The sequence below is a fragment of the Somniosus microcephalus genome, chromosome 34 (genome assembly GCF_052327205.1).
Source record: "Somniosus microcephalus isolate GS21.2 chromosome 34, FLI_Smic_1.0, whole genome shotgun sequence".
NCBI lineage: Eukaryota > Metazoa > Chordata > Chondrichthyes > Squaliformes > Somniosidae > Somniosus > Somniosus microcephalus.
Window position 1 is genome coordinate 5,346,842 of NC_141020.1, and position 26,840 is coordinate 5,373,681.

Genomic DNA, 26,840 nt, shown 5'->3' on the forward strand with positions numbered 1-26,840 from the left:
GCTTAAATCTGATCGGACAACGCAAGCAATTTCAGTCATTTTATTGGCAATAAAGAATTACGGAAAGAACATTTTGGTCAGAAAACAAAACAAAAAAAAGCTGAGTGTTTGCAACAGCGGGAGCTCATTGCGATGACGCCATGATGCTAGCCACACCTGGAAATGAAAGAAAAACACTCGTCAGCACCGCAATCTCAATTTGAATATGCACACATTATAAGGCTATCGCCCGACTTTACTTAGGGCTAGACTCAAAAGTAATTTACAATTTAATTGCGTATTTCTAAAAAGAAAATGCCATAGAATGACATCCAGGACTGAGAGAAATATTCCATGTAAATCTGATTGATCAGCAGAATAATAATTAGTTGATCTTAGCCAGACCAGTAGCTGGGGCACTACAGCAACAAAGACAAAATTTGACAAGTAGCCTCGTCCCCGGACTGGGGAAGGGGCGAGGGGAAACCTGTCTTGTTTCCTGCTCCCAACTGTAATCCAGTGCCCACCCCCGCTGCCCCCAACTCCACGGGAAACCGGGTGTGTGGCTGTCAACTGAGGACGGGATCAGGCCGAGCTGTGATGGCCCCCACGACCTAATAGGCTGCTGGCACTCGCTGTCCAGGCTCACATTTGTACAACGGGCAGGCAGCTGAGGGGTCAGTAGAACCGGAACCCTAGCAAGTCACCATCTGATCTTTTATTAAATGCAAGAATCAGAGTTACAGTCGAACAGTGCCATCCCTACGGTGATGAACTGCTCTGATATATGAAACTCACTGTCAAAATCTATCTTTTCCACAATGTTTTTGGGCTTGATGCTTTCTTCTTGGTTGCAGATGAAGATTTTGTCTGGTTCAGACTCCGTCCAGCCGTACTTACTCATCCAAACTTGCAACTGGATATCTGAAAAATAAATGTTGAGACACATTATTGACGGTTGAGAGGCATCGCAGATCATTTAACAAAAAAACAAAAAAAACAACAACAACAAAAAAAACAAAAAAAAAAAACCACCACCCCAGGAACACTGAGCCTATCCACCTAATCTCAAGGGACTGTGGCCAGATGTGGAATGACTGAGCACCACCAATGAGATGTGGGTTCACATACCAGATCTGCCTCTGGATCCCAACCACAACCTTATGGGGAGGGGCTGAATAAAGGTCAGGTACAGCGAGAGGGAAGCGGGAGATTTACCTCTGGGCGTTCCCCTGCATGTCTACTGACTAGTTTCAGAAGGGCACTGGTGGAGGCCCAGGAACAAGCAGCTCACCTTCTTGGGTCATTGCTGTTCTTCGAAATAGTGGCCATCGGATCTTTTACGTCCACCTGAGAGGGCAGACGGGGCCTCGGCTTAACGTCTCATCTGAAATACGGCACCACCAACAGTGCAGCCCTCAGTCAGTACTGCACTGGGCATGTCAGCCTAGATTTGTGTGTTGAAGTCTCTGGAGTGGGACTTGAACCCACAACCTTCTGACTCAGAGACGAGAGCGCTGCCCACTGAGCCACGGCTGACACTAGACAGTGGCTAAATCCACCACCATTAATCCCACATCTGTCCTGAGTTAGTTGATGTCTGATTGGAACGAGTTTAAACACCGACCTCAACATTCCTGGGGGGGGGGGGGAAATCACAAGGTCCAATAAGCAATTCCATTCCTGACTGCTACACGGAGCGAGGCGACGATCGTGTTCAGCTGCATTGAGATCCCAGCCCCACCACAAAACGGAATAGTTTTTTAAAATTTAATTCTCAGGACGTGGCAGTATTGGAAAGGCCAGAATTTATTTCCCATCACTCGCTGCCCCAAGAAAGTTTGATGCTACCCAGCGGCTTCTGAGGGCAGTTAAGAGACAACCATTGGTGTGGGACTGGAGTCACGTATAGGCCAGAGCGGGTAAGGACGGCAGATTTCCTTCCCTAAGGGTACATGAGTGAACCAGTTGGGTTTTTATGACACTGAGCTTCATGCTCACTTTTACTGATACCAGCTTTTTAAAACTGAATTCAAATTCTCAAACTGCCCTGACGGGATTTGAACGCACATTCTCTGGATTATCGGTCCACGTCTCCGGATGACTGGTCCACGACACCACCGTACCCTATGACACTGTCCGCTGACAATCAGTGGACTCACAGGAAGGAGGGAAAAAGCAGCCTACCCATTACAAACAGACTGGTAGCGTTAAACTGGCTCAGTCTCACTTTGAGTACTAGGAGTTTGTCATCCTGCATTTTCAGCTACATTTTTACAGGGAGCTAGTGTTTTGTGAAGCGCAGCGGTTTGGAGAAAGTGGCGTCACACACTAAGTATACAAGTTTCTGCCAGTCAGTCTGAATTCACTTTTTATTTTGAACGTGGAGCTATGAGGGGTGCACTGTGTGGTGAAGGATGAGGACAGGAAAGATAACATCACGTTTAACTACCACAGTTGACATTATTTATACACAAAAGCCCAAATTATTGGCATGGACTATTCTACATGTTGCAATAGGATATCCTCATTGGCTCAACAGGAACTACACGCTCATGGCCTTTTAAAGGGGAACACAAGGGCAAATTTTAATTGAGGTCAGGTTTCAAATTTTGGGGAATTTAACCGTCTGCTATTGCAGCTAGCAAAGCATCTGTTTTCCCCCATTTTCTTCCCTCTGGAAGGTGCTGATTCATCCTGAGGCAGTTCCCCAGTCACCCCCGGAGCCCCGTTCCCCAGTCACCCCCCGGGGCCCCGTTCCCCAGTCACCCCCCGGGGCCCCGTTCCCCAGTCACCCCCCGGGGCCCCGTTCCCCAGTCACCCCCCGGGGCCCCGTTCCCCAGTCACCCCCCGGGGCCCCGTTCCCCAGTCACCCCCCGGGGCCCCGTTCCCCAGTCACCCCCCCCCGGGCCCCGTTCCCCAGTCACCCCCCGGGGCCCCGTTCCCCAGTCACCCCCCGGGGCCCCGTTCCCCAGTCACCCCCCCCCGGGCCCCGTTCCCCAGTCACCCCCCCCGGGGGCCCCGTTCCCCAGTCACCCCCCGGGGCCCCGTTCCCCAGTCACCCCCCCCCCCGGGGCCCCGTTCCCCAGTCACCCCCCCCCGGGCCCCGTTTCCCAGTCACCCCCCGGGGCCCCGTTCCCCAGTCACCCCCCCCCGGGCCCCGTTCCCCAGTCACCCCCCCCGGGGCCCCGTTCCCCAGTCACCCCCCGGGGCCCCGTTCCCCAGTCACCCCCCCCCCCGGGGCCCCGTTCCCCAGTCACCCCTCCCCGGGGCCCCGTTCCCCAGTCACCCCCCCCGGAGCCCCGTTCCCCAGTCACCCCCCGGGGCCCCGTTCCCCAGTCACCCCCCGGGGCCCCGTTCCCCAGTCACCCCCGGAGCCCCGTTCCCCAGTCACCCCCCCCCGGGCCCCGTTCCCCAGTCACCCCCCCCCCCGGGCCCCGTTCCCCAGTCACCCCCCCCCCGGGCCCCGTTCCCCAGTCACCCCCCCCGGGGCCCCGTTCCCCAGTCACCCCCGGAGCCCCGTTCCCCAGTCACCACCCCCCCGGGCCCCGTTCCCCAGTCACCCCCCCTGGGGCCCCGTTCCCCAGTCACCCCCCCCCCCGGGGCCCCGTTCCCCAGTCACCCCCCCCCGGGCCCCGTTCCCCAGTCACCCCCCGGGGCCCCGTTCCCCAGTCACCCCCCCCCCGGGCCCCGTTCCCCAGTCACCCCCCCCGGGGCCCCGTTCCCCAGTCACCCCCCGGGGCCCCGTTCCCCAGTCACCCCCCCCCCCGGGGCCCCGTTCCCCAGTCACCCCTCCCCGGGGCCCCGTTCCCCAGTCACCCCCCCCGGAGCCCCGTTCCCCAGTCACCCCCCGGGGCCCCGTTCCCCAGTCACCCCCCGGGGCCCCGTTCCCCAGTCACCCCCGGAGCCCCGTTCCCCAGTCACCCCCCCCCCGGGCCCCGTTCCCCAGTCACCCCCCCCCCGGGCCCCGTTCCCCAGTCACCCCCCCCCCGGGCCCCGTTCCCCAGTCACCCCCCCCGGGGCCCCGTTCCCCAGTCACCCCCGGAGCCCCGTTCCCCAGTCACCACCCCCCCGGGCCCCGTTCCCCAGTCACCCCCCCTGGGGCCCCGTTCCCCAGTCACCCCCCCCCGGGGCCCCGTTCCCCAGTCACCCCCCCCGGGGCCCCGTTCCCCAGTCACCCCCCCCGGGGCCCCGTTCCCCAGTCACCCCCCCCCCGGGGCCCCGTTCCCCAGTCACCCCCCCCGGGGCCCCGTTCCCCAGTCACCCCCCCCCCCCCCGGGGCCCCGTTCCCCAGTCACCCCCCCCCCCGGGGCCCCGTTCCCCAGTCACCCCCCCCCCCGGGGCCCCGTTCCCCAGTCACCCCCCCCCCCGGGGCCCCGTTCCCCATTCCCCAGTCACCCCCCCCCCCGGGGCCCCGTTCCCCAGTCACCCCCCCCGGGGCCCCGTTCCCCAGTCACCCCCACCCCCCCGGGGCCCCGTTCCCCAGTCACCCCCCCACCGGGGCCCCGTTCCCCAGTCACCCCCCCCCGGGGCCCCGTTCCCCAGTCACCCCCCCCCGGGGCCCCGTTCCCCAGTCACCCCCCCCCGAGGCCCCGTTCCCCAGTCACCCCCCCCGGGGCCCCGTTCCCCAGTCACCCCCCCCCGGGGCCCCGTTCCCCAGTCACCCCCCCCGGGGCCCCGTTCCCCAGTCACCCCCCCCCCCGGGGCCCCGTTCCCCAGTCACCCCCCGGGGCCCAGTTCCAGTTATCTTCCAGTACCTCACCCAGGAAGCCACTCCTCACATGCAAGTGTGAGCAGATCATTCAATCAAAAATTACTACGTGTTTATATTGCGCGTAAATCATCTCACGGCGCTTTACAGAAAAACAAGAGGAACAGATGTTAAACCATGAGGGACAGTTAGAAGAGGTGACTGAAGGCTAGGATTAAAGATGGGGTTTGAGAAGGCTTTTAAAAGGAGGGCAGCAGTGGTTTAAGGAGGGGGTGGTAAGGTGGTCTAGCTCACTCCGGCCATCCCGAGATCCACTAATCCAGGAAAGATGGAATCAAACCCAGGACATTCTAATTTGTATGCCTTATACGCTGCCTTTGCCAACTAATCCAAGAGGAAATCCACAACTTTATTCTGTATTAAGAAACCTGAGTGAATGGCCGAAATTGAAAAGAATATAAATGAAGATTGGCTAAATCATGAAGAAGTGATTAGCAATGTTTTAAAAACCTGTAGATCATGAGAGGAACAGAACACAAGTGAGATGTCCCACAGTTACGAGCTCCCTGGAAAGAATAAATGAATAGAGGATAACACGAGGTTGATTCTAACACTGAGGGGAGCGGTGATGAGGAAAAGCATGTTTCCAATTGCATGCACAATATGTATTTAAAAATCAAATTTTGTTCTAAAAAAGGTTTATCTGCTGGGAGTTTTAGAATTGCTTCTCAGTGCAAACCAGCCCTGCGAACAGTCCAGCGTCGTTCCACCCCAGTCGGCATTAACCCTTACCTGTCAGGTCTCCTAACATTTCAGCCAGCAGCCACTTCTCAATCGTCTGATATGTGATTCCAACCACGTGACAGATAACTGTGGGGAGAATTCCAACAAGTTAGGACCCATCCCAGATATCCCACACAAAGAGCTGGCTCTAGCTCACACAGCTGGTCTCATCTATAGAGTGACAAAGATCCTGCTGGCAATTCAACCAAACTGAAGTGTTCGTTTCCTTTATGTATCTATTCTATACAAAACCCATCGTACGCTGCGTAACAACAGCATCTAATTCTTCCACCCAAAGATGCAACCTTTTTAAGACTTCCGCAAATGGCACCAACACATCCCCCACGGCCCAGATATCTGCTCCTCAGGTGGGTAACTTGCACCGGGCTACTGGTGTCCCTCCTGGCAGCAGGGGCTACTTTAGTGTCTCGAGAGAAGCCACGAGAGACCAATAACCCGGGAGGGAGGAGTAAAGGAAGAAGGATGCAGGGAGAAAGGGTAATTACAACCTCCCCCCTCCTTCTCGGGATGTGGGTGATTCTGGCAAGGTCGCAGTTATCGCCTATCTCTAGCTGCCGAGAAGGTGGTGGAGGGCCGACTACCTGAACCACCGAGTGATTGTTTTAGGACTGGGTGGTGCTAGGCTGCTTCAGACGGCATTGAGTCAACCACGTAGAGTGGGATTGGAGTCACCTGTCCACCAGACCAGATGTGGGGGACGGGTTCCCCTTTCACAAAGGACATGTGAACCAGTTGGGTCTCGACAACATCTGGCAGATTATATTTTTCATATTTTACCCTCTTGATGCCAGTGCATACCAGATTTATTGAATTACAGGTAGACTACCCTTTATCCGAACTTCCGAAAACCGAAACCCTCTAAAAACCGAAGGTTTTTTTCGTTCAGCGTAAGTCGTGCGCTACGACATGACCAGAGTGGCGCACGACTTACGCTGAGCAGGGCAGAGGGTCACTGAGTTCCCTCCTGGGTAGGAGATTGCAGGCCGAGCCGGGCAGTGTGAAGGAGGTATAACCGGGGAGAGTGAACCCAACAATACAGCGGCCCGTCCGATAGCTGCAGCGGCCTGTCCGATATTCTTTTCTCCCCCCCGCCGACCCCCACCCTTTCGGATAAGGGATAGTGTATCCTTTATCCGCACTTCCGAAAACCGAAATCCTCTTGAAAACCGAAAGTGTTTTCGTTCAGCGTAAGTCGTGCACACGACCCCGACCCCCCCGCCGACCCCCCACCGACCCCCAACAAATTTCCCAGTCTTATAAAATACCTTCCGAAATCCGAAATTTTCCGAAAACCGAACACGGCTTGGTCCCAAGGTTTTCGGATAAAGGATAGTCTACCTGTATTGGGATTTGAACCCGTAGCCCCTGGGTTGCTAATCCAGCATGATAACCACTGTGACTGCACAGTGTTTTAGCAATTCAAACACAGCTTTGCGAGTCTTAAATCTGCTCTCAGTGCCAAATACTGCGTAATCTGCTCACTGCACAGATACAGAATATACCTAAGGATCGGTTGTTAAAAGCCTGTTCACCTCCCTTAACATATTCAGCTTCCTGGGCCAACCACAATACATCCTAGACCTACGCTTTAGAATATCCTGGATTCTGTGCAACCCCAGGCAACATCAAAAGCAGACTGACGATAAAGAGCAGGAACCCTGTCTCTGCACCGACTCCTCCAGCAAGAGTGCGAGGGCGACAGGTGAAAACTTTGCCACAAGTTAAATAACCAGGAACATCATTTACATTGAGGATCAAGTCACCAACAGAGAGTCATGCTTTTAATGCGTCGTACTACATTGCACTCAAAAATATGGCAATAAGGATCCTTCCTACATTACAACAGGAACTACACTTTATTTAACGATCAGGAAGGACAGGCAGGAAGGAAGGGGAGGTGGGGTGGCTATGTTAATAAAGGAAGGAATCACTGTAATACAGAGAAATGATATTGGGTCAAAAGATCAGGATAATGAAACAGTTTGGGTGGAGGTAAGGAATAATAAGGGGAAAAAAACACTAGTGGGCATAGTCTATAGGCCTCCGAACAGTGGCAACTCTGTTGGACGGAGTATCAATCAGGAAATAGTTGAGGCTTGTAATAAGGGAACATCTATAATTATGGGGGATTTCAACTATCATATTAATTGGACAAATCAAATTGGGCAGAGCAGCCTTGAGGATGAGTTCATTGAGTGTATTAGGGATGGGTTTCTTGAGCAGTATGTAAAACTGAACCGACCAGGGGGCAAGCAACCTTAGATCTGGTCCTGTGTAACGAGACAGGATTAATTAAAAATGTCCTAGTAAAGGATCCCCTTGGAATGAGTGACCATAACATGGTTGAATTCCATATTCAATTAGAGGGTGAGAAGGTTGGATCTCAAACAAGCGTGCTAAGCTTGAATAAAGGAGACTATGAAGGTATGAGAGCAGAATTGAGTAGAGTGGATTGGGAAAATAGATTAAAGGGTAAGACGATACATGATCAGTGGTGTACATTCAAGGAGTTATTTTACAACTTCCAAAAAAAATATATTCCACTGAGAAGAAAAGGGTGTAAAAGAAAAGACAGCCATCCGTGGCTAAGTAAAGAAATTAAGGATAGTATTCGACTAAAAACAAGGGCATATAAGGTAGCCAAATCTAGTGGGAGGATAGAGGATTGGGAAAACTTTAAAAGACAGCAAAAAATAACAAAAAGATTGATTAAGAAAGGAAAGATAGATTATGAAAGTAAATTAGCAAAAAATATAAAAACAGATAGTAAGAGTTTTTATAGTTATATAAAAAGAAAAAGGGTGGCTAAAGTAAATGTTGGTCCCTTAGAGGATGAGACCGGGAAATTAATGGTGGGAAATATGGAGATGGCAAAAACACAATGAATATTTTACATCAGTCTTTACAGTAGAAGACACTAAGAATATCACAACACTGGACAAACAGGGGGCTAAAGGGGGGGGGAGGAGCTAAACACGATCAAAATCACTAAAGAAGTGGTACTCGGTAAAATAATGGGACTCAAGGCAGATAAATCACCTGGACCTGATGGCTTACATCCTAGGGTCTTGAGGGAAGTGGCAGTAGGGATTGTGGATGCATTGGTAATAATTTTCCAAAACTGCCTGGACTCGGCAAAAGTCCCGGCAGACTGGAAAACTGCTAATGTAACACCCTTATTTAAAAAGGGCAGTAGACAGAAGGCTGGAAACTATAGACCGGTTAGCCTAACATCTGTGGTAGGTAAAATTTTGGAGTCCATTATTAAGGAGACAGTAACAGGACATTTGGATAATCATAATTTAATAGGACAAAGTCAGCATGATTTTATGAAGGGGAAGTCATGTTTGACAAATTTGCTGGAGTTCTTTGAGGAAGTAACGTATAGGGTGGATAAAGGGGAACCAGTGGACGTAGTGTATTTAGACTTCCAAAAGGCATTTGACAAGGTGCCACACAAAAGATTATTGCTTAAGATAAAAAATCACGGGATTGGGGGTAATATTCTGGCATGGATAGAGGATTGGCTATCTAACAGAAGGCAGAGAGTTGGGATAAATGGTTCATTCTCAGACTGGCAATCAGTAACTAGTGGTGTTCCGCAGGGGTCAGTGCTGGGTCCCCAACTCTTTACAATCTATATTAACGATTTGGAGGAGGGGACCGAGTGTAACATATCAAAGTTTGCAGATGATACTAAGATGGGAGGGAAAGTAGTGAGTGAGGAGGACATAAAAAACCTGCAAGGGGACATCGACAGGCTAAGTAAGTGGGCAGAGATTTGGCAGATGGAATACAATACTGGAAAGTGTGAGGTTATGCACTTTGGCAGGAAAAATCGTAGAGAAAGTTATTATCTTAATGGCAAGAAACTGGAAAGTACTGAAGTACAAAGGGATCTGGGGGTCCTGGTGCACGAAACTCAAAAGGTTAGTATGCAGGTGCAGCAAGTGATTAAGAAGGCCAATGGAATGTTGGCTTTCATTGCTAGGGGGATAGAATATAAAAATAGGGAGGTATTGCTTCAGTTGTACAAGGTATTGGTGAGGCCGCACCTGGAATACTGCGTACAGTTTTGGTGTCCATACTTAAGAAAGGACATACTTGCTCTCGAGTCAGTACAAAGAAGGTTCACTCGGTTAATCCCGGGGATGAGGGGATGGACATATGAGGAGAGGTTGAGTAGATTGGGACTCTACTCATTGGAGTTCAGAAGAATGAGAGGCGATCTTATTGAAACATATAAGATTGTGAAGGGTTCGGATCGGGTGGATGCGGGGAAGATGTTCCCGATGATGGGTGAAACTAGAACTAGGGGGCATAGTCTTAGAATAAGGGGCTGCTCTTTCAAAACTGAGATGAGGAGGAACTACTTCACTCAGAGGGTGGTAGGTCCATGGAATATGCTGCCCCAAAAAGCTGTCGAAGCTACATCATTACATAAATTTAAAACAGAAATAGACAGTTTCCTAGAAGTAAAGGGAATTAAGGGTTACGGGGAACGGGCAGGAATTTGGACATGAGTCTAGGTTCGGATCGGTCATGGCCCTGTGGGTAGCGGAGCGGGCCCAGGGGCCGTGTAGCCTGATCCTGCTCCTATTTCGTGTGTCTAATTCGGTTAGATTCAGGAGATGGTTCTGTGATAGTGGATTGGCGGTTAGGATCAGATCAGCCATGATCTTATTGAATGGCGGAGCAGGCTCGAGGGGCCGACTGGCCTACTCCTGCGCCTATTTCTTATGTTCTTATGTTCTTACTTCAGAAAGTACTTCATTGGCTGTAAAGCGCTTTGGGACGTCCGGAAGTTGTGAAAGACGCTGTAGAAATTCAAGTCTTTCTTCTGACAGATGTCAGCAAACTGCATCTCTTCAATGAAAAGTTAAGCAGGACTTTATAAAGAAGCCCTTTAGTAGGGAACTATTCTCCAAAGAAGATCTATAATATATTAAACTATAGTCTATATTAAAATCTTGTGCATGTGCATTTCCTGTCCACAAACTTCGTTACTGTATTATATTTTCGCCTCTCCCGGGAGATCACATGGGTTCGGGTGGATGCAGAGTGATAGAAGATTTGAGGTTAGGATCAGATCAGCCATGATCTTATTGAATGGTGGAGCAGGCTCGAGGGGCCGATTGGCCTACTCCTGCTCCTATTTCTTATGTTCTTATATTTGGTAATGCTTTTTCAGCCAACATTAACCTGGAAAATGCCTACATTATCAGTTGTAATGGGAATCCGTGGACCCCGTGACTATAGTTGCAGGTTACGATTCTGTGAAGCGCCTTGGGACGTTTTACTGTATTAAAGGTGCTACATAAATGCAAGTTGTTGTTGCTGGCACTAGGTGGTGATGTCGTTCCACTTTATCCTCTTGGCACCTTGAGCAATGTCACAGGAGATCTACTCGGTCAGTACCTGCCAGATATATTACCCCCATTGCACGGTTCCCCTCTCCATTTACAGGAAAATCCACGCAGCTTTTTGATCATGACCCTGTACTTACATTTTCGCACTGAATCTTCAAAGCTCGTTATCCCATCAATCAGCTCGGCGTTTTCTTCCAGATTGCGCTGGACGGAGAAGTAGATTGAAATTAAAAAGCTGCACAACCAAGAATGTAACTCGCGTTCCACAGCAGAGTGTAGCGAGTTATCACGTCACCACCTTTAATAGAATCGTTACAGCACTGTAGGAGGCCATTCGGCCCATCGAGCCCGTGCCGGCTCAAGTTACTGGCCAAGTTAATCTCCAGAAACCCACTGTTGTAATCAGTCAGGCAGCATGTGTTTCACTGGGGGAGGGAGGGTTTGGTACAAAAATTATATTGTATGTTATATACGGACCCTCTTCCTCCCTCCGCTCAGGAGGTCAATGACATCAAGACCCAGGTAATTTGTGAAGCTGAGGCTAACTGATCGACAGGGACTTTCGCAGAAAAATGACGAGGGACAAACGAAGCCAGCCAATTTTAATCTCTCCTCCGATAGTCTTGGGTGTACTGTATAAATACCATCCTGCTCCCTTGACCTCTACCACTGCCACTTTATAGCCAGTTACTAGACGATGTGATAATGGCACAAGGTGACTGCTCTATAATCTTCCCCCCATCTACAGGAAACCATTTAGCCTCCACGCAGCAGTAAGGTTGGAATCAGAAGATCGCCATGTAGGGGAAACTGCAGTCGCAAAGCCCTGCCCTACTGTACCACGGTGCAGTGCAGAAAAGTACCAATGCTGCAGCACTGTGCACCACCCCCCCCCCCCCCCGTGCAGGAGGCCAAGTTAAACAGAATGCCACATCGAAATCGCACATTAACTCACCACAGATCCGAGGGATTCTCTGGTCTCTTGCACTCGGCAATAAGGTGCATTTACGTGTGAGCCTCTAACCTGACAACACAGCCCGAGGTGCTTTACTCACCCAGAAATCCTGGAAGTGGCAGGTCTCTAGCAGGTCACCTAGATTCAAGATCTGTTGGATCGGCCGCTCTTCCTGCTGCACACGCTCGGTTAAGGAAGGTTTGTTTCAATACTTTCAGCAGGGTTTTACACCATGCTTAAAGAGGTGAAGATTACTATTAATACATACAGTCCCCACCACCTACGCTTATCACAAGCACCCAGCTATATCGGACAAATGGAGCTAACCATTTGACAGAACCACAAGAGTCTTTTACAAAGGAGCTGCTTATAACATACTAATTGCACCGGATTTTTCAGGCAGTTGTTCACAGCTCATTAATCCCGTACAGTATTTAACAACGTGCAACATTCAGAGGACACCTGGAAGTGTCGGTGCTGCCGTGTCTCTCTCCCGGGGTTCTCTCTTTGCTGGCAGACTGCCACTTCTCTAGGTCAGTACAGGAACCGCGGGGAAGCTGCATCCCACACCAATCGGTATTTCAGTGAGCAGCAGGGGCCACAGGAGGTGGAGGTGGGCTCCAGCGCCCACTGCTTACAGCGGGTAAATCAGGTCAACACCAACGCCTGCTATTATATATCCCAAACCACAACGTACCACTGGCAGCAGAGAACATGGGGCAGAATGTAAAGAGCAGCGAGAGAAGGTAGTGTGAAGCTCACCAAGGACTTCAGTAACTCTAATCAATATAAGAATTGGAATCAATGCAACTTCTCAGAATCCAGAAAGTTGCAAAACCATCGTCACATAAACTGGACGGAACAGTACACGCAGAGCTCCCCCGATGGCTCACTAGGTGAATACAACACCTGATGTACAAAACTCGTCAGAGTGGGAGGCGCCAGGTTTGATTCCCAGCCTGTGCTGCATTAGGTGACTTCAGACCAGAGAGCATCAGGAGCTCTACAATTGACATCAGCAACCCTGGGATAAAGAACCTCTCTGGGAGCCTACCCAGCAATCCCTGCATCTCTGGGCATCAGGCGAGAGCGGGATCAGGATCGGTTGTGATTACATCGGATATACGGCACAGAAACAGGCCATTTGACCCAACCAGTCCATGCTGGCGTTTATGCTCCACACGAGTCTCCTCCCGTCTTTCCTCATCTAACTATCAGCATAACCCTCTATTCCCTTCTCCCTCATATGCTTGTCCAGCCTCCCCTTAAATGCATCTATACTATTCGCTTCAACCACTCCCTGTGGTAGCGAGTTCCACATTCTCATCACTCTCTGGGTAAAGAAGTTTCTTCTGAATTCCCTGTTGGATTTCTTGGTGACTATCTTATATTGATGGCCTCTAGTTATGCTCTTCCCCACAAGTGGAAACATTCCGTATTCACTCTATCAAAATTTTTCATAATTTTAAAGACCTCTATTAGGTCACCCCTCAGCCTTCTTTTTTCAAGAGAAAATAAACCCAGCCTGTTCATCTTTTCCTGATATATATACCCTCGCATTTCTGGTATCATCCTTGTAAATCTTCTCTGCACCCTCTCCAGTGCCTCTATATCCTTTTTATATGGCGACCAGAACTGTACACAGCACTCCAAGTGTGGTCTAACCAAGGTTCGATACAAGTTTAGCATAACTTCACTACTTTTTTATTCTATCCCTCTAGAAATAAACCCTAGTGCTTGTTTTTTTTTTTTATGGCCTTGCTAACCTGTGTCGCAACTTTTAGTGATCTGTGTATTTGTACTCCGAGATCCCTTTGTTCCTCTACCCCACCTAGACTCGCCCCCTCCAAGTGATAAGTGACCTCCCTATTCTTCCTACCAAAATGTAATACCTCACATTTATCTGTGTTAAACTTCATTTGCTAATTATATGCCCATTCTGCAAGTTTATTAATGTCCTCCTGTAATTTGTTGCAGTCCTCTTCAGCATTGACTATCCCACCCAATTTGGTGTCATCCGCAAATTTAGAAATTGTGTTTTTGATTCCAAAGTCTAAATCGTTAATACAAATTGTGAACAACAGTGGTCCCAGCGCTGATCCTTGTGGGACACCACTACCCACCTTCTGCCACTGTGAATAGCTACCCTTCACTCCTACTCTCTGCTCCAAGAGCCAAATAGCAGGGAACACTCACCTCCCCCAAGCTAACAATTAAAGAGTGGCTACTATCACAAGGGCTGTCAAACCATAATCCATGGGCAAGTTAGAGGTTTCAAAAGGGAGAAATGTTCTTTTACTACGAAAGGGAAATCCTTGAAGGTGGGCAGTACATTTCATGCGTTTCAGTTTCCTATTATTTCACAGTGGCTCTTATTCTACTCGACTATCTGTGCAGTGTGATCTCACTCTCATTAACCTCCCTGCCACCCCCATATCCCACTTCCCATTTGAGAATAGGGGCACACGAGCCACTATGCTGTGGGCTTTAGTATAGTTACCGTCAATGCCCACGCGATCCAGAGACTAGGGGATAGGATCCTTCTGGCAGTAGTGGTCTTGGAATGGCCTGCATACAAGTAGGCACCTCGATTATATAGAAACCACGAGAAGCCATTCCCGAGATCCCTTCCATTCTATTGCCATGATATTGACTTTATTAGAAAATACACACACACACACAATTGAAACCAGAAGTTAAAAAAAATGCAACCTTGCCCTTTTCACTTGTTTTTTCTTTTAAAACTAAGAAAGCTGGGTAAAGGGTCAAAACCTACAATGCAGAACAAACCCTTTTCCCCAAGCCTGGAAAGAGTACGAGAGAAGATGAGCAAAACCAAGAGATAGCAGTACGCCGGCACCAAACTTGGGTCCTAAAAGCCTGAAAAATCGCAGGTGGAAGGGAAGCCCGAGGGAGGTGAGCAGTTCTGCATTTTTGAGATGGCCGGGAAATAATACCTGAAAGATCGGGTCATTACCCCGTCTCCGTTTTTTCCCTCACAAGTGAAAACTTGAGAGCACGGACACATTAGTTGTATCCCTTTGTCAATGAAAAGCAGAATCTGTCAGCCCCGTGGTGAGGCGGCAGCCTCTCTGGTAAGGATACGTGCGTCTGGTCGATCATACATTTGCAGAGCGTGAAGTCTGTGTGTGGCAGGTTCGTCAGAGCTTTCAGCAAGATCTGTGCGGTTACGGTGGTCTGGAAGAAGGCAGGATTGAACTGATACCTGCAAGGAAAAAGAAGCGAATGGATCACTGCGACAGCCACTTCGGCACGGTTTTAAATTTGAGGGAACTCCCTTTCTTCTCTTTTCCTTTCAGTTCGTCTCCCTGCGTCACAGCGCATCATTGGTGGCGAAGAAGGGCAACCAGATCGCTCCCAGCTCTCAGTCAATGCTGCAACCTAAGCCGGTGGAAGGAGTAGATTAGCGGTTTCAAAAATGGAACCTCAGAGCAGGTACGTGACCAGGTATGTGAGGGGTTTAGTTAGAGTAAATAAGGAGAAACTGTTTCCACTGGCAGGAGGGTCAGTAACAAGAGGACACAGATTTAAGGCGATTGGCAAAAGAACCAGAGGGAAGATGAGAATATTTTATGCAGCGAGTACATTCACAAGGTGCGTGTAACTGTAAACGTCCCATAGTATAAAACAGCAGAGGAACAGAGACGAGCCTGAAGACTTACGAGCCAAAGTGTTAACTCGAGGCCCCATGAGGCGAGTTGAGAAAGAAAAGTGAACCCTTGCTAGAACTCTGTGTTCATACATGAATAATGCTGAGGTACCAGAGAGTGACAAGCACCCGTGAAACTGTACTCCAACAATGGGTCAATACCTTCAGGAAAGGAGGAGAAAAAACTGGAAAGAGAACAAGATATTCAGACTTCTCAAAGTTAAATTAAATCCAGTTGAAGAGGTATACGAAATAAAAACAGAAAATGCTGGAAACGCTCAGCAGGTCCGGCAGCATCTGTGGAGAGAGAAACAGAGTTAGCGTTTCAGGTCGCTGACCCTTCGTCAGAAGAGGTATACGTACAGTTTTAGAACAGCAAGATTGGCTTCCAGATCATATGCATTCTCTCTGGCCTGTGTCTCCACGTACCGTTCCAACGTTGAGAGATTCTCGGGGTTATACCTGTGGGAGAAGAGGACATAGAATTGGAGCCAGCATCTCCTCACAGTAATCCAGAGGCCTGGACTAATAATCCAGAGAGCGGGAGTTAAATCCCAGTGTGGCAGTCTGAGAATTTGAATTCAGTTTTAATAATCTGGAAATAAAAATCTGGCGTCAGTAAAAGTGTCCCCGAAGCTGTTGGATTGTCATAAAAACCCAACTGGTTTCTTTACGGAAGGAAACCTGCCATTCTTAAATGGTTTTTACCCGTGGTTGACTCTCAACTACCCTCAGTTGAGTCAGAAGAGCCACCTCCATCTTCTCAGGACAACTAGGGATGGGCAATAAATACCGGCCTTCCAGCGACACCCAAAATCAGGAATGAGACATGACCAGATAATCTGTTTTTAGTGATGCTGATTGGGGGATAAATATTGGCAGGAAAGCAGGGAGAACTCCCCTATTTTTTTTCCAAATCGTTCCACGAGATCTTTTACATCCACCTGAACAGGCAGACGGGGCCTCAGTTTAACGTCTCATTTGCAGCACTCCCTCAGTGCTGCACTGAAGTGTCAGCCCATAAACCCACAACTCTCCAGTCATCAATACTCCAATCACTGATACTCACCCACACTCCAGTCACTGGTACTCACCGACACTCCAGTCACTGATGCTCGTCACCGACACCCACCCACACTCCAGTCACCCATACTCATCAATACTCTAGTATCAGTGGCTGGAGTACTGATTAGTATCGGTGACTGATCAATGCTCCAGTCACTGATACTGCAGTGACAGCGGCTCAGTGGGTACCACTCTCTCGCCTCCGAGTCAAACGTTTGTGGGTTCAAGTCCCACTCCAGAGACTGGAGCACAAAAATCCAGGCCGACACTCCCAGTGCAGTACTGAGGGAGCGCCGCACTGTCAGAGGTGCCGTCTTTCAGATGAGACGTTAAACCGAGGCCCCGTCTGCTCTCTCAGGTGGACGTAAAAGATCCCACGGCCACTATTTCGAAGAAGAGCAGGGGGGAGTTCTCCCCGTGCCCTGGGGCCAATATTTATCCCTCAATTCAACATCACTAAATAGACATTATCTGGTCATTATCACATTGCTGTTTGTGGGATCTTACTGTGCACAAATTGGCTGCCGCGTTTCCCACATTACAACAGTGACCACACTTCATTCATTGGGACACCCGGAGGGGGTGAAAGGCCGCGATATAGATGCAAGTCTCTCTGATGCTGCGGGTTGCGGCCTCTCACCGGTCGATGCCTTTCAGCAGCTTCCCCACATTGGCTCTCATCTGCTCGATGACGCTCATGATTCTGGCTCTGGTTCTGCCGCTGTTCCCTGTGTGCGGCGAGTTACCGAGTACGGCAGCCCCGGGCTTGCAGCAACCGGCAAGGCCTCGTCACCCACGCGGCTCCGTCACACACGGGGAGGGGAGGTCAAAGGGGAAAGCGGCGGCTGAGCATGCGCAGACTCCGGGCGGGCCGCCGGCATTGCGCGTGCGCAGCTCTGCCTGCAGGTGCCGCGCCTGCGCAGCAGACTCAGTCGGCTACCAAGTTCGGTGCATGCGCGTTTCTAACTGTTCCCAGCTCCGACTAGTTGCTGGGGAAACTGCTTCATTTTTAGTGCTTTACAAAACATCTTCCTCAAAGACCTGTTAACTAGGCCACTGTTGTACAGATTGTCAACCTTACTCCTGATAATCAGTTCCATTATTTTGCATGCAATGGAAGTGAGACTAATGGCTCTGTCGTTAAGATTATAGGAACAGAAGCAAGCCATTCAGCCCCTCGAGTCTGTTCCCCCCCATTCAATGAGATCCTGGCTGATCTGTGACCTAACTCCATATAACACGCCTTTGCCCCATAGCCATAGTCAGAAGGTTGTGGGGTCATGTCCCACTCCAAAGACTTAAGCTGACACTCCTAGTGCAGTAGTGAGGGAGTGCTGCACTGTTGGAGGTGCCGTCTTTCAGATGAGATGTTAAACTGAGGCCCCGTCTGCCCCCTCAGATGGATGTAAAAGATCCCCTGGCCACTATTTCAAAGAAGAGCAGGGGAGTTCTCCTCGGTGTCCTGAGCCAATATTTATCCCTCAATCAACATCACTGAAAAACAGATGATCTGCTCATTATCACATTGCTGTTTGTGGGAGCTTGCTGTGCGCAATTGGCTGCCGCGTTTCCTACATTACAACAGTGACTACATTTCAAAAAGTACTTCATTGGCTGTAAAGTGCTTTGGAACATCCGGCAGTCATGAAAGGCGCTATAGAAATGCAAGTGCGTAGAAATGAAATGTTCTCTCATCCCCATTTCCCTGCCCCCCAAACTGGCCTCTTAATCTGTTTCATTTCCTGTGCTTTTTCAGTCTTGACGAAGGGTTTCAACCTGAAACATTGACTCGATTTCTCTCTCCACGGATGTTGCCTGGCCTGCTGAGTTTTTCCAGCATTTTCTGTTATATAGAAATGCAAGTCTGTCTTTCTGTGCTGTATCCTTCTATAATAGTGGAAATAGCAGATAAAGTAATGATTACACAATAAATTCAGTTTTAATGAGCCAGGTTAGGTTTAAAATAAATATATATTTGCATTGTCCCTATATATAAATGATGATCGCTTGCTGTCTGGATAGGAAGCATCAGCACCACACTTGGACATGCGCAAACGGCTGAGCAAGATTGCAGTCTCCTGGCAGCCAGCCACTGAGGCTGTGATGATTGATCCCCAGTCCGAGGCCCTTCCAAATCACTCCCTGTCACAATTGTTCCTTTTGCACTGGGCTGTGCAATCACCGGACTGATGTCAGTTTTGTTTTGTGCAGACTTTGACCGATTCCCTGAAGCGAAAATATAAAGTGAACAGCAAGTGGCTAAGACCGCGCATAAATTAGCATAATTAAGCATCCGCTTCACAAATTGGTCAGAAAGACAGCATTTCTGTTCCTTTCGATAAATTTTTATATGTTCCACTATTGCGTTACAATTAAGAATTCAAATAATATGTACAGACATAAATCTTATATATATCACCCTCATAATAATAAGTATTAGTATTTCGGAATATAAATAGCGTTAACTGCCTATTTGATGAGTGTGTTGTATGAAAGGAGAGAAGGTTAGCACTCCCCTTGATAAGGATGGAAGGGGCCCTAGTGGCCTTACAACACACAAATGGTTAAGGCATTGCCATCTACTTAGTGGCATCTAACCATGTTTTCTTTTCCTGAGACTGGTACTGAAGTCTTTGCCAATGTTCTTTTGAATCAACAGGGAACCAGTCCGGGATAAATCTCCTTCAAGCTTTTGAGGCAAACTATCCCTCCTTGTCCTCCACGAACTGTCTGCAGCCTTTGACACGGTTGACCACTCCATCCTCCTCCAATGCCTCTCCACCGTCGTCCAGCTGGGTGGGATTGCACTCGCCCGGTTCCATTCTTACCTATCTAATCGTAGCCACAGAATCACCTGCAACGGCTTCTCTTCCCGTTCCTGCACTGTTACCTCTGGTGTCCTCCAAGGATCTATCCTTGGCCTCCTCCTATTTCTTATCCGAAAACACAGCGTCAGTTTCCACATGCACGCCGACGACACCTAGCTCAACCTCACCACCAATTCTCTCAATCCCTCCACTGTCTCTAAATTGTCAGACCGCTTGTCGACATCCAGTACTGGATGAGCAGACATTTCCTCCAATTAAATATTGGGACGACCAAAGCCATAAGGTTCACGAGATTGATTCCTGGGACGGCGGGACTGTTGTATGAGAAGAGATTGAGTAAACTAGGCCTGTATTCTCTTGAATTCAGAAGAATGAGAGGGGATCTCATTGAAGCATACAAAATGATTACAGGGCTTGATAGGGTGGATGCTGGGAGAATGTTTCCTTTGGCTGGGGAGTCTAGAACCAGGGGCCACAGCCTCAGGATAAAGGGTAGGCCATTCAGGACTGAGATGAGAAGAAATTTCTTCACACAGAGGGTGGTGAATCTTTGGAATTCTCTACCCCAGAGGGCTGTGGAGGCTCAGTCATTGGGTATATTCAAAACAGAAGTCGATAGATTTCTGATAAGTATGGGCTTCAAGGGATATGACGATAGGGCTGGTGAATGGAGTTGAGGCAGAAGATCAGCCATGGTCTCATTGAATGGCGGAGCAGGCTCGAGGGGCCGAATGGCCGACTTCTGCTCCTATTTCTTATGTTCTTATGTTCATTGTCTTCAGTCCCCTTCACAAAATCCATCCCCTAGCCACCGACTCCATCCCCCTTCCTGGCATCTGTCTGAGGCTGAACCACATTGTTTGCAACCTTGGTGTCATATTTGACCCTGAAATGAGCTTCCGACCACATATCCGCGACATCACTAAGACCGCCTATTTCCACCTCCGAATCATTGCCCGTCTCCGCTCCTGCCTCAGCTCATCTGCTGCGGAAACCCTCATCCATGCCTTTGTTACCTCTAGACTTGACTATTCCAATGCACTCCTGGCTGGCCTCCCACATTCTACCCTACGTAAACTTGAGGTCATCCAAACCTCTGCTGCCTGTGTCCTAACTCGCACCAAGTCCCGTTTACCCATCACCCCTGTGCTCGCTGGCCTACATTGGCTCCCGGTTAAGCAACGCCTCGATTTTAAAATTCTCATAATTGTTTTCAAATCCCTCCATGGCCTCGCCCCTCCTTATCTCTGTAATCTCCACTAGCCCCCCGCACCCCCCCCCCCCCCGAGATAGCTGCGCTCCTCTAATTCTGCCCTCTTGAGCATCCCTGATTATAATCGCTCAACCATTGGTGGCCGTGCCTTCAGCTGCCTGGGCCCTAAGCTCTGGAATTCCCTCCCTAAACCTCTCCGCCTCGCTACCTCTCTTTCCTCTTTTAAGATGCTTCTTAAAACCTACCTCTTCGTCTGCCGTAATATCTCCTTATGTGGCTCAGTGTCAAATTTAGTTTTATAACGCTCCTGCGAAGCGCCCTGTAAAACGCTATGTAAATACAAGTTGTTGTTGTTTTCTCTCCCATTCCCCTCAGTCTCCTCGCTACTCGATGCCTCTCCACAACAGCACAGTTCAGCATTGGCAACTCTGCACCATGGGTAGCCCCCACTCTGGTGATGCCACTCAGCGATGGTCCTAAATGCTATGCTAAGTAAGTTTTTTTTTAATCAATTCTTAGTTTTTACTCAATTCACAATTCACAATTCAAATCGCTTTATTGGCATGATAAGTTACATCTTATGTTGCCAAAGCATCAAAATACATTTATGGTTTAGCACATAAACGCAGTTCTATTCATACAGTGTATAAACAGGTATATCCCTGAGTGTATAAATATACATTCGCATTGTTTATATATATTCTTTTCTTAGTTTACTGGTTGTCCCTCTGTTCATGGCAAGCTGTAACATAGTGTGCCGCCAGTGTTATACAGCTTCTCTCCTCTCCCAGTAGGAATGGGAGTTTTTGGTTGTCATTCAGATTTCTGAAATCAGGGCATATTTGTGAGAATTTTTGGTAGAAATTGTCCCTGATGCCCTGATATTTTCCGCAGGCTGTGAGGAAGTGCATCTCTGTCTCCACTACTCCCTGACTGCAGTGAGAGCATATCCTGTCTTCTCTTGGTAGCCTGGTCTGCCTGTGTCTGCCTTTTTCGATCGCTAGGCTATGTTCGCTAAGTCTGTACCTTGTCAAGGTTCTTCTCAGTTTGTTATCCTTTACCATGGTCAGGTAATCAGCTATGTTGTATTGTCTGTTTAGGGCCAAGTAGCAATTGAGTTTGCTTTGGGTTTTTGTTGTTTCTGCCCAATATGTCAGATATTTTTCCTTTTGCTTAGCGACAATTGTGTTGGGTCGAATTCTTTGTGTTACCCTGTCACTGTCCTGGGGCTGGTTATTGTTAGTATTGTTAGTAGTTACTTCACTGAGTCCCAGGACTAGTTGACTGAGGGTATTCTTCTTTATGGTCAGCTCTTGGCATTTCAGGGCGTCGTAGTGATAGCATTGGGGGTTGCTCATTTGTAGGTGATTCCAAAATTTGGTGGCTCTTTTTTGGATAGTGATTATTAATGGATATTGGCCTAGTTCCGCCCTGCATGCATTGTTTACTGTTTTCCTTTGAGTCCGGAGGATACTTTTACAGAATTCTGCATGTAGGATCTCAATTGGGTGTTTGTCCCATTTTGCAAATTCTTGTTGAGTTAGCGGTTTTTACTCCCTCCACTCCTTCCGCCCCCCCCAACCCCCACCCCAAACATCGCTCATTACAGAACAACATTACCACTTTGGTAAAGTCTTGGACAAGCAGATTGCTTCAGTGTCCAAAGCATGGTCACAATAAAACTGAGCCTCAGTGACAGAACATCATGTTTCCACATCCAGCATTAAAAACATTAAGACGGTGCCCATAATGAGGATGCCATGACAAGCCTTTTTGGTCAACATTCTACCTTTTCACCCATTGCCACCACGTTTTGCTTTTCACCACCCCTTTTGTCATTGAATCAGTCCTGCCCTCCACCCTAGCACAGATTTTCCCTTTATTCTTTCCCAACCCCCACCTCTATCCCTGGCTCTGTACTTGCTTATAAACTGTTAAATTTCGACCTTCTTCCAGTTCCGATGTAAGGTTGCCGACCTGAAACGTTAACTCTGTTTCTCTCTCCACAGATGATGCCGGACCCGCTGAGTGTTTCCAGCATTTTCTGTTTTTACCTAAAGTTCAATCCCTGATCTCAGCCGAGGTAACAATTGGGTTGCCACAGTTTGGTTCAATGGTTAGTGAGGTTTAGCAGCAGCCAGGGTTCCTGCTCTCGATCCCCAGTGTCTCCTGCTGGAAAAAATGTGTGGATTTAATAAAATGTGAGGGCAGAATTGGAGTGATTCAAAGAGCCCGTGTCTTGACTCACAGATGAAGAATGAAGGGGTTGTCTTATGAAGAGAGGTTGAGCAGGTTGGGCCTATACTCGTTGGAGTTTAGAAGAATGAGAGGTGATCTTATTGAAACATATAAGATACGGAGGGGGCTCGACAAGGTAGATGCAAAGAAGATGTTTCCCCTCATGGGGGAATCTAGAACTAGGGGGCATAGTTTCAGAATAAGGTGTCGCCCATTTAAAACTGAGATGAGGAGGAATTTCTTCTCTCAGAGGGTCGTAAATCTGTAAAATTCTCTGCCCCAGAGAGCTGTGGAGGTTGGGTCATTGAATACATTTAAGGTGGAGATAGACAGATTTTTGAACAATAAAGGAGTGATGGGTTGTGGGGAGCGGGCAGGGAAATGGAGCTGAGCCCAAGATCAGATCAGCCATGATCTCATTAAATGGCGGAGCAGGCTCGAGGGGCCAAATGGCCGACTCCTGCTCCTATTTCTTATGTTCTTATGTAATGATAACTTGGCTCAAGTAGCAGGAGGCTGGCTTTATGTGCCGGCAAGTTACTGCCTCCAGGAGAAAAAAACTGGGGGAAATATGGAAACCTTCTTGTCAAAAAGAAAATAACTATTGATTGATCATTCATTTAATTTGCAGTGACTGCATCACAATCATTAACATTCTCTGCAGACCTCTCCATCCATTTCCAGCTTCGCGTGTACCAGCTGCTTCCACTCTCCCTGATAATCACTGTCTCAAGACAAGGACGCAATGCCAAAGAACCTCTCTATACACTTCATTGTATCCATTATACGTTATTAAAAATCTTATGTAGGGCAGACGTATCCACAAACCTTACTTCCTATTGTTTGGTCACACTTTTCTGTCAGTTACCATTGTAAACTGTAATGTCAATATTTTGCATTTAATTTTGCAATGTCAACTGTCACGCTATCATTTCAGGCTCCATGTATACAGCCTGTTACAGTCAGATAATCAATTATTCCATATTTACAGTCAGTTACAGCTAATTAATTATCCCATATTTACAGTCTTATAGTTTTTTCAATTCAATTTTATTTGTCATATATGCAGCAGACGTGTGTACTGCACAATGAAATGTTGATTTTTACGAGTCCTCCCAACATTGGAATAAATATGGCATAACAATGATAAAAATACTAATAGAAATACTAATAGAAAGACAGTAATAATAAATAAAACAACAGTAATAAATAATAATAAATTAATCGTTCATGAGTCTTATGGCCTGGGGGTAGAAGCTGTTTCGAAACCTGCTGGTACGAGACCGTATGCTTCGGTATCTCTTACCGGACGGGAGCAGGGCGAAGAGGTTGTGGCTGGGGTGACTCGCGTCTTTAATGATTCTCAGGGCCTTCCCCCGGCACCTCTCGGAGTAGATATCCTGCACAGCAGGTAATTTAATTCCTATAGTGTGTTGTGCAGCTTTCACTACCATCTGTAGAGCCTTGCGGTCTGTGGCGGTGCAATTGCCATACCAGGTAGTGATGCAGCCGGACAGGATACTCTCGATGGTGCACCGGTAGAAGTTGGTGAATTTAGTTAATGAATTATGCAATTTTTCTGTTACAATCTGTTACAGGTAGATAATGAAATATACAATAATTTACAGCCAGATAATCAATTATTCCATATTTATAGTCTGTTACATTTAATGAATGATTCCATATTTTCAGTCTTATAGTTAATGAATTATGCAATTTTTCTGTTACAGTTTGTTACAGTTAGATAATGAAATATACTAACAATTTACAGTCTATCACAGTCAGATAATCAATGATTTCATATTTACAGTCTGTTACAGTTAATTAATTGTTCTGTATTTACAACAACTTGCATTTCTATAGCGCCTTCAACATAGTAAAACATCCCAAGATGCTTCACAGAAACGTTATCAGACAAAATGTGACACCGAGCCACATAAGGAGATATTAGGACAGACGACCTAAAGCTTAGTCAAAAAGATACGTTTTAAAGATCGCCTTAAAGGAGGAAAGAGAGGTGGCGAGGCGGAGAGGTTTAGGGAGAGAATTCCAGAGCTTAAGGCCGAGACGACTGATGGCGCGGCCACCAATGGTGGGATGAAGGAAATCGGGGTAGCACAAGATGCCAGAATTGGTGGAATGAACTGTTATCAGAGAGTTGTAGGGCTGGAAATGGGGAGGGGCAAGGTCATGGAGAGAATTGAACACAAGGATGAGAATTTTAAATTCGAGGCATTGCTAGACCGGGAGCCAATGTAGGTCGGTGAGCAAAGGGGTGATGAGTGAACGGGACTTGGTGCCTGTCAGGATATATGTGAGAAGTCGCACAACACCAGGTTATAGTCCAACAGCTTTATTTGAAATCTTCATCAGGTGAAGTCTCCGAAAGCTTGTGATATCAAATAAAGCTGTTGGACTGTAACCTGGTGTTGTGTGACTTCTCACATTTGTCCACTCCAGTCCAGCACCGGCATCTCCACATCATGTCAGGATATGGGCAGCAGAACTTTAGGTGAACTGAAGTTTATGGAGGATGGAAGTTGGGAGGGCTGGTCAGGAGAGCGTTGGAATAGTCGAGTCTGGAGGTAACAAAAGATTGGATGAGCGTTCCAGCAGCGGATGAGCTGAGGCAGGGGCGGAGACGAGCGATATTACGGAGATGGAATTAGGCGGTCTTGGTGATGGAGCGGATATGGGGTCAGAAGCTCAGCTCAGGGTCACCGAGGTTGCAAACAGTCTGGTTCAGCCTCAGACAGTGGCCAAGGAGAGGGATGGAATCGGTGGCTAGTGAACGGAGTTTGTGGCGAGGACCAAAGATAATGGCTTCAGTCTTCCTAATATTTAATTGGAGGAAATTTCAGCTCATCCAATACACGATGTCGGACAAGCAGTGTGACATAGAAACATAGAAGATAGGAGCAGGAGTAGGCCATTCCGCCCCTCGAGCCTGCTCCGCCATTCAATGCGATCATGGCTGATCATCCAAATTCAGTACCCTGTCGCTGCTTTCTCCCCATATCCCTTGATCCCTTTAGCCTTGAGAAATATATCCAACTCCTTCTTGAATATAGAAACAAATCCGATGCAGTGGAGGAGTCGAGAGAGGCGGTGGTGAAGTAATACTGGGTGTTGTCAGCGTACATGTGGAACCTGAAGTGTTTCAGACGATATCGCCGAGGGGCAGCGTGTAGATGAGAAATATGAGGGGGGGCCAAGGACAGATTCTTTGGGGATTCTAGAGTTAATGGTGCGGGGGGTTTGGGGTGGGGTGGGGGCGGGGTGCGGGAAAAGAAGCTGCCGATGTTCTGGCTACGATTGGATAGGTAAGAGTGGGACCAGGTGAGGGCAGTCCCATTCAGCTGGACAACAGAGGAAAGACATTGGCGGAGGATGGTGGGGTCGACCATTTCAAAGGCTGCAGTCAGATTGAGAAGGATGAGGAGGGTCAGTGCACCGTGGTCACAGCCACATAGGATGTTCCTTTGATTAGGACCGTTTCAGTCCTGTTGCAGGGGCGGAAACCTGATTTGTGAGGTTCAAACGTGGAGTTGCGGGAAAGATTTGGGAAGCGACAACACATTCAAGGACTTTGGAGAGGAAGGGAAGGTAGGAGGACTGAGGGGTCCAAGGGTGGATTTTTTGAGGAATGGGATGATGAGGGAAGTTTTGAATGGCCACATACAGGTACTTATAATAAATTTATAATGAAATGCGAACCCAAGGTACCAAATTTAACATTTAATGGATGTAGATATATAGATTTATGACTCTGGGAACATGCTTTTGAAGGGATCATTTTACTTTTGAGTGCAAGGGAAAATCTGCACCATGAAAACCTATTATTTCATAACAAAATATGTTTGTGATTTTCATAGACTTATTATTTAGCAGGCCATACTGTACTAAATGTAGCAAGATATATTGCCTCAGTTTGGGGCGCGAGTATTGAACAGTTTGAACATGTGTCCCCATTGCAGTCAGTATCACCTGAATGAAAAATGTTTTCCA

General features: G+C 48.3%; 1 protein-coding gene and 1 non-coding gene across 2 annotated transcripts; one reads left to right on the forward strand and one right to left on the reverse strand.

The window, feature by feature from the left end:
- Positions 1–25: 25 nt before the first annotated feature.
- Positions 26–17,398, reverse strand: eif3k (eukaryotic translation initiation factor 3, subunit K). Its single transcript, XM_085973239.1, has 8 exons — positions 17,194–17,398; positions 15,852–15,950; positions 14,924–15,044; positions 11,919–11,993; positions 11,001–11,067; positions 5,483–5,560; positions 778–903; positions 26–156 (listed from the first exon to the last, which is right to left on the reverse strand). The coding sequence occupies exons 1-8, from the start codon at positions 17,250–17,252 to the stop codon at positions 125–127; spliced, it is 657 nt and encodes a 218-aa protein (XP_085829365.1). The 5' UTR covers positions 17,253–17,398; the 3' UTR covers positions 26–124.
- A 1,637-nt stretch (positions 17,399–19,035) lies between these two features.
- LOC147096674 (U6atac minor spliceosomal RNA) lies at positions 19,036–19,162 on the forward strand. The gene has a single exon (XR_015074571.1). It is a non-coding gene; the product is annotated as a U6atac minor spliceosomal RNA (small nuclear RNA).
- The last annotated feature ends 7,678 nt before the right edge of the window (positions 19,163–26,840 follow it).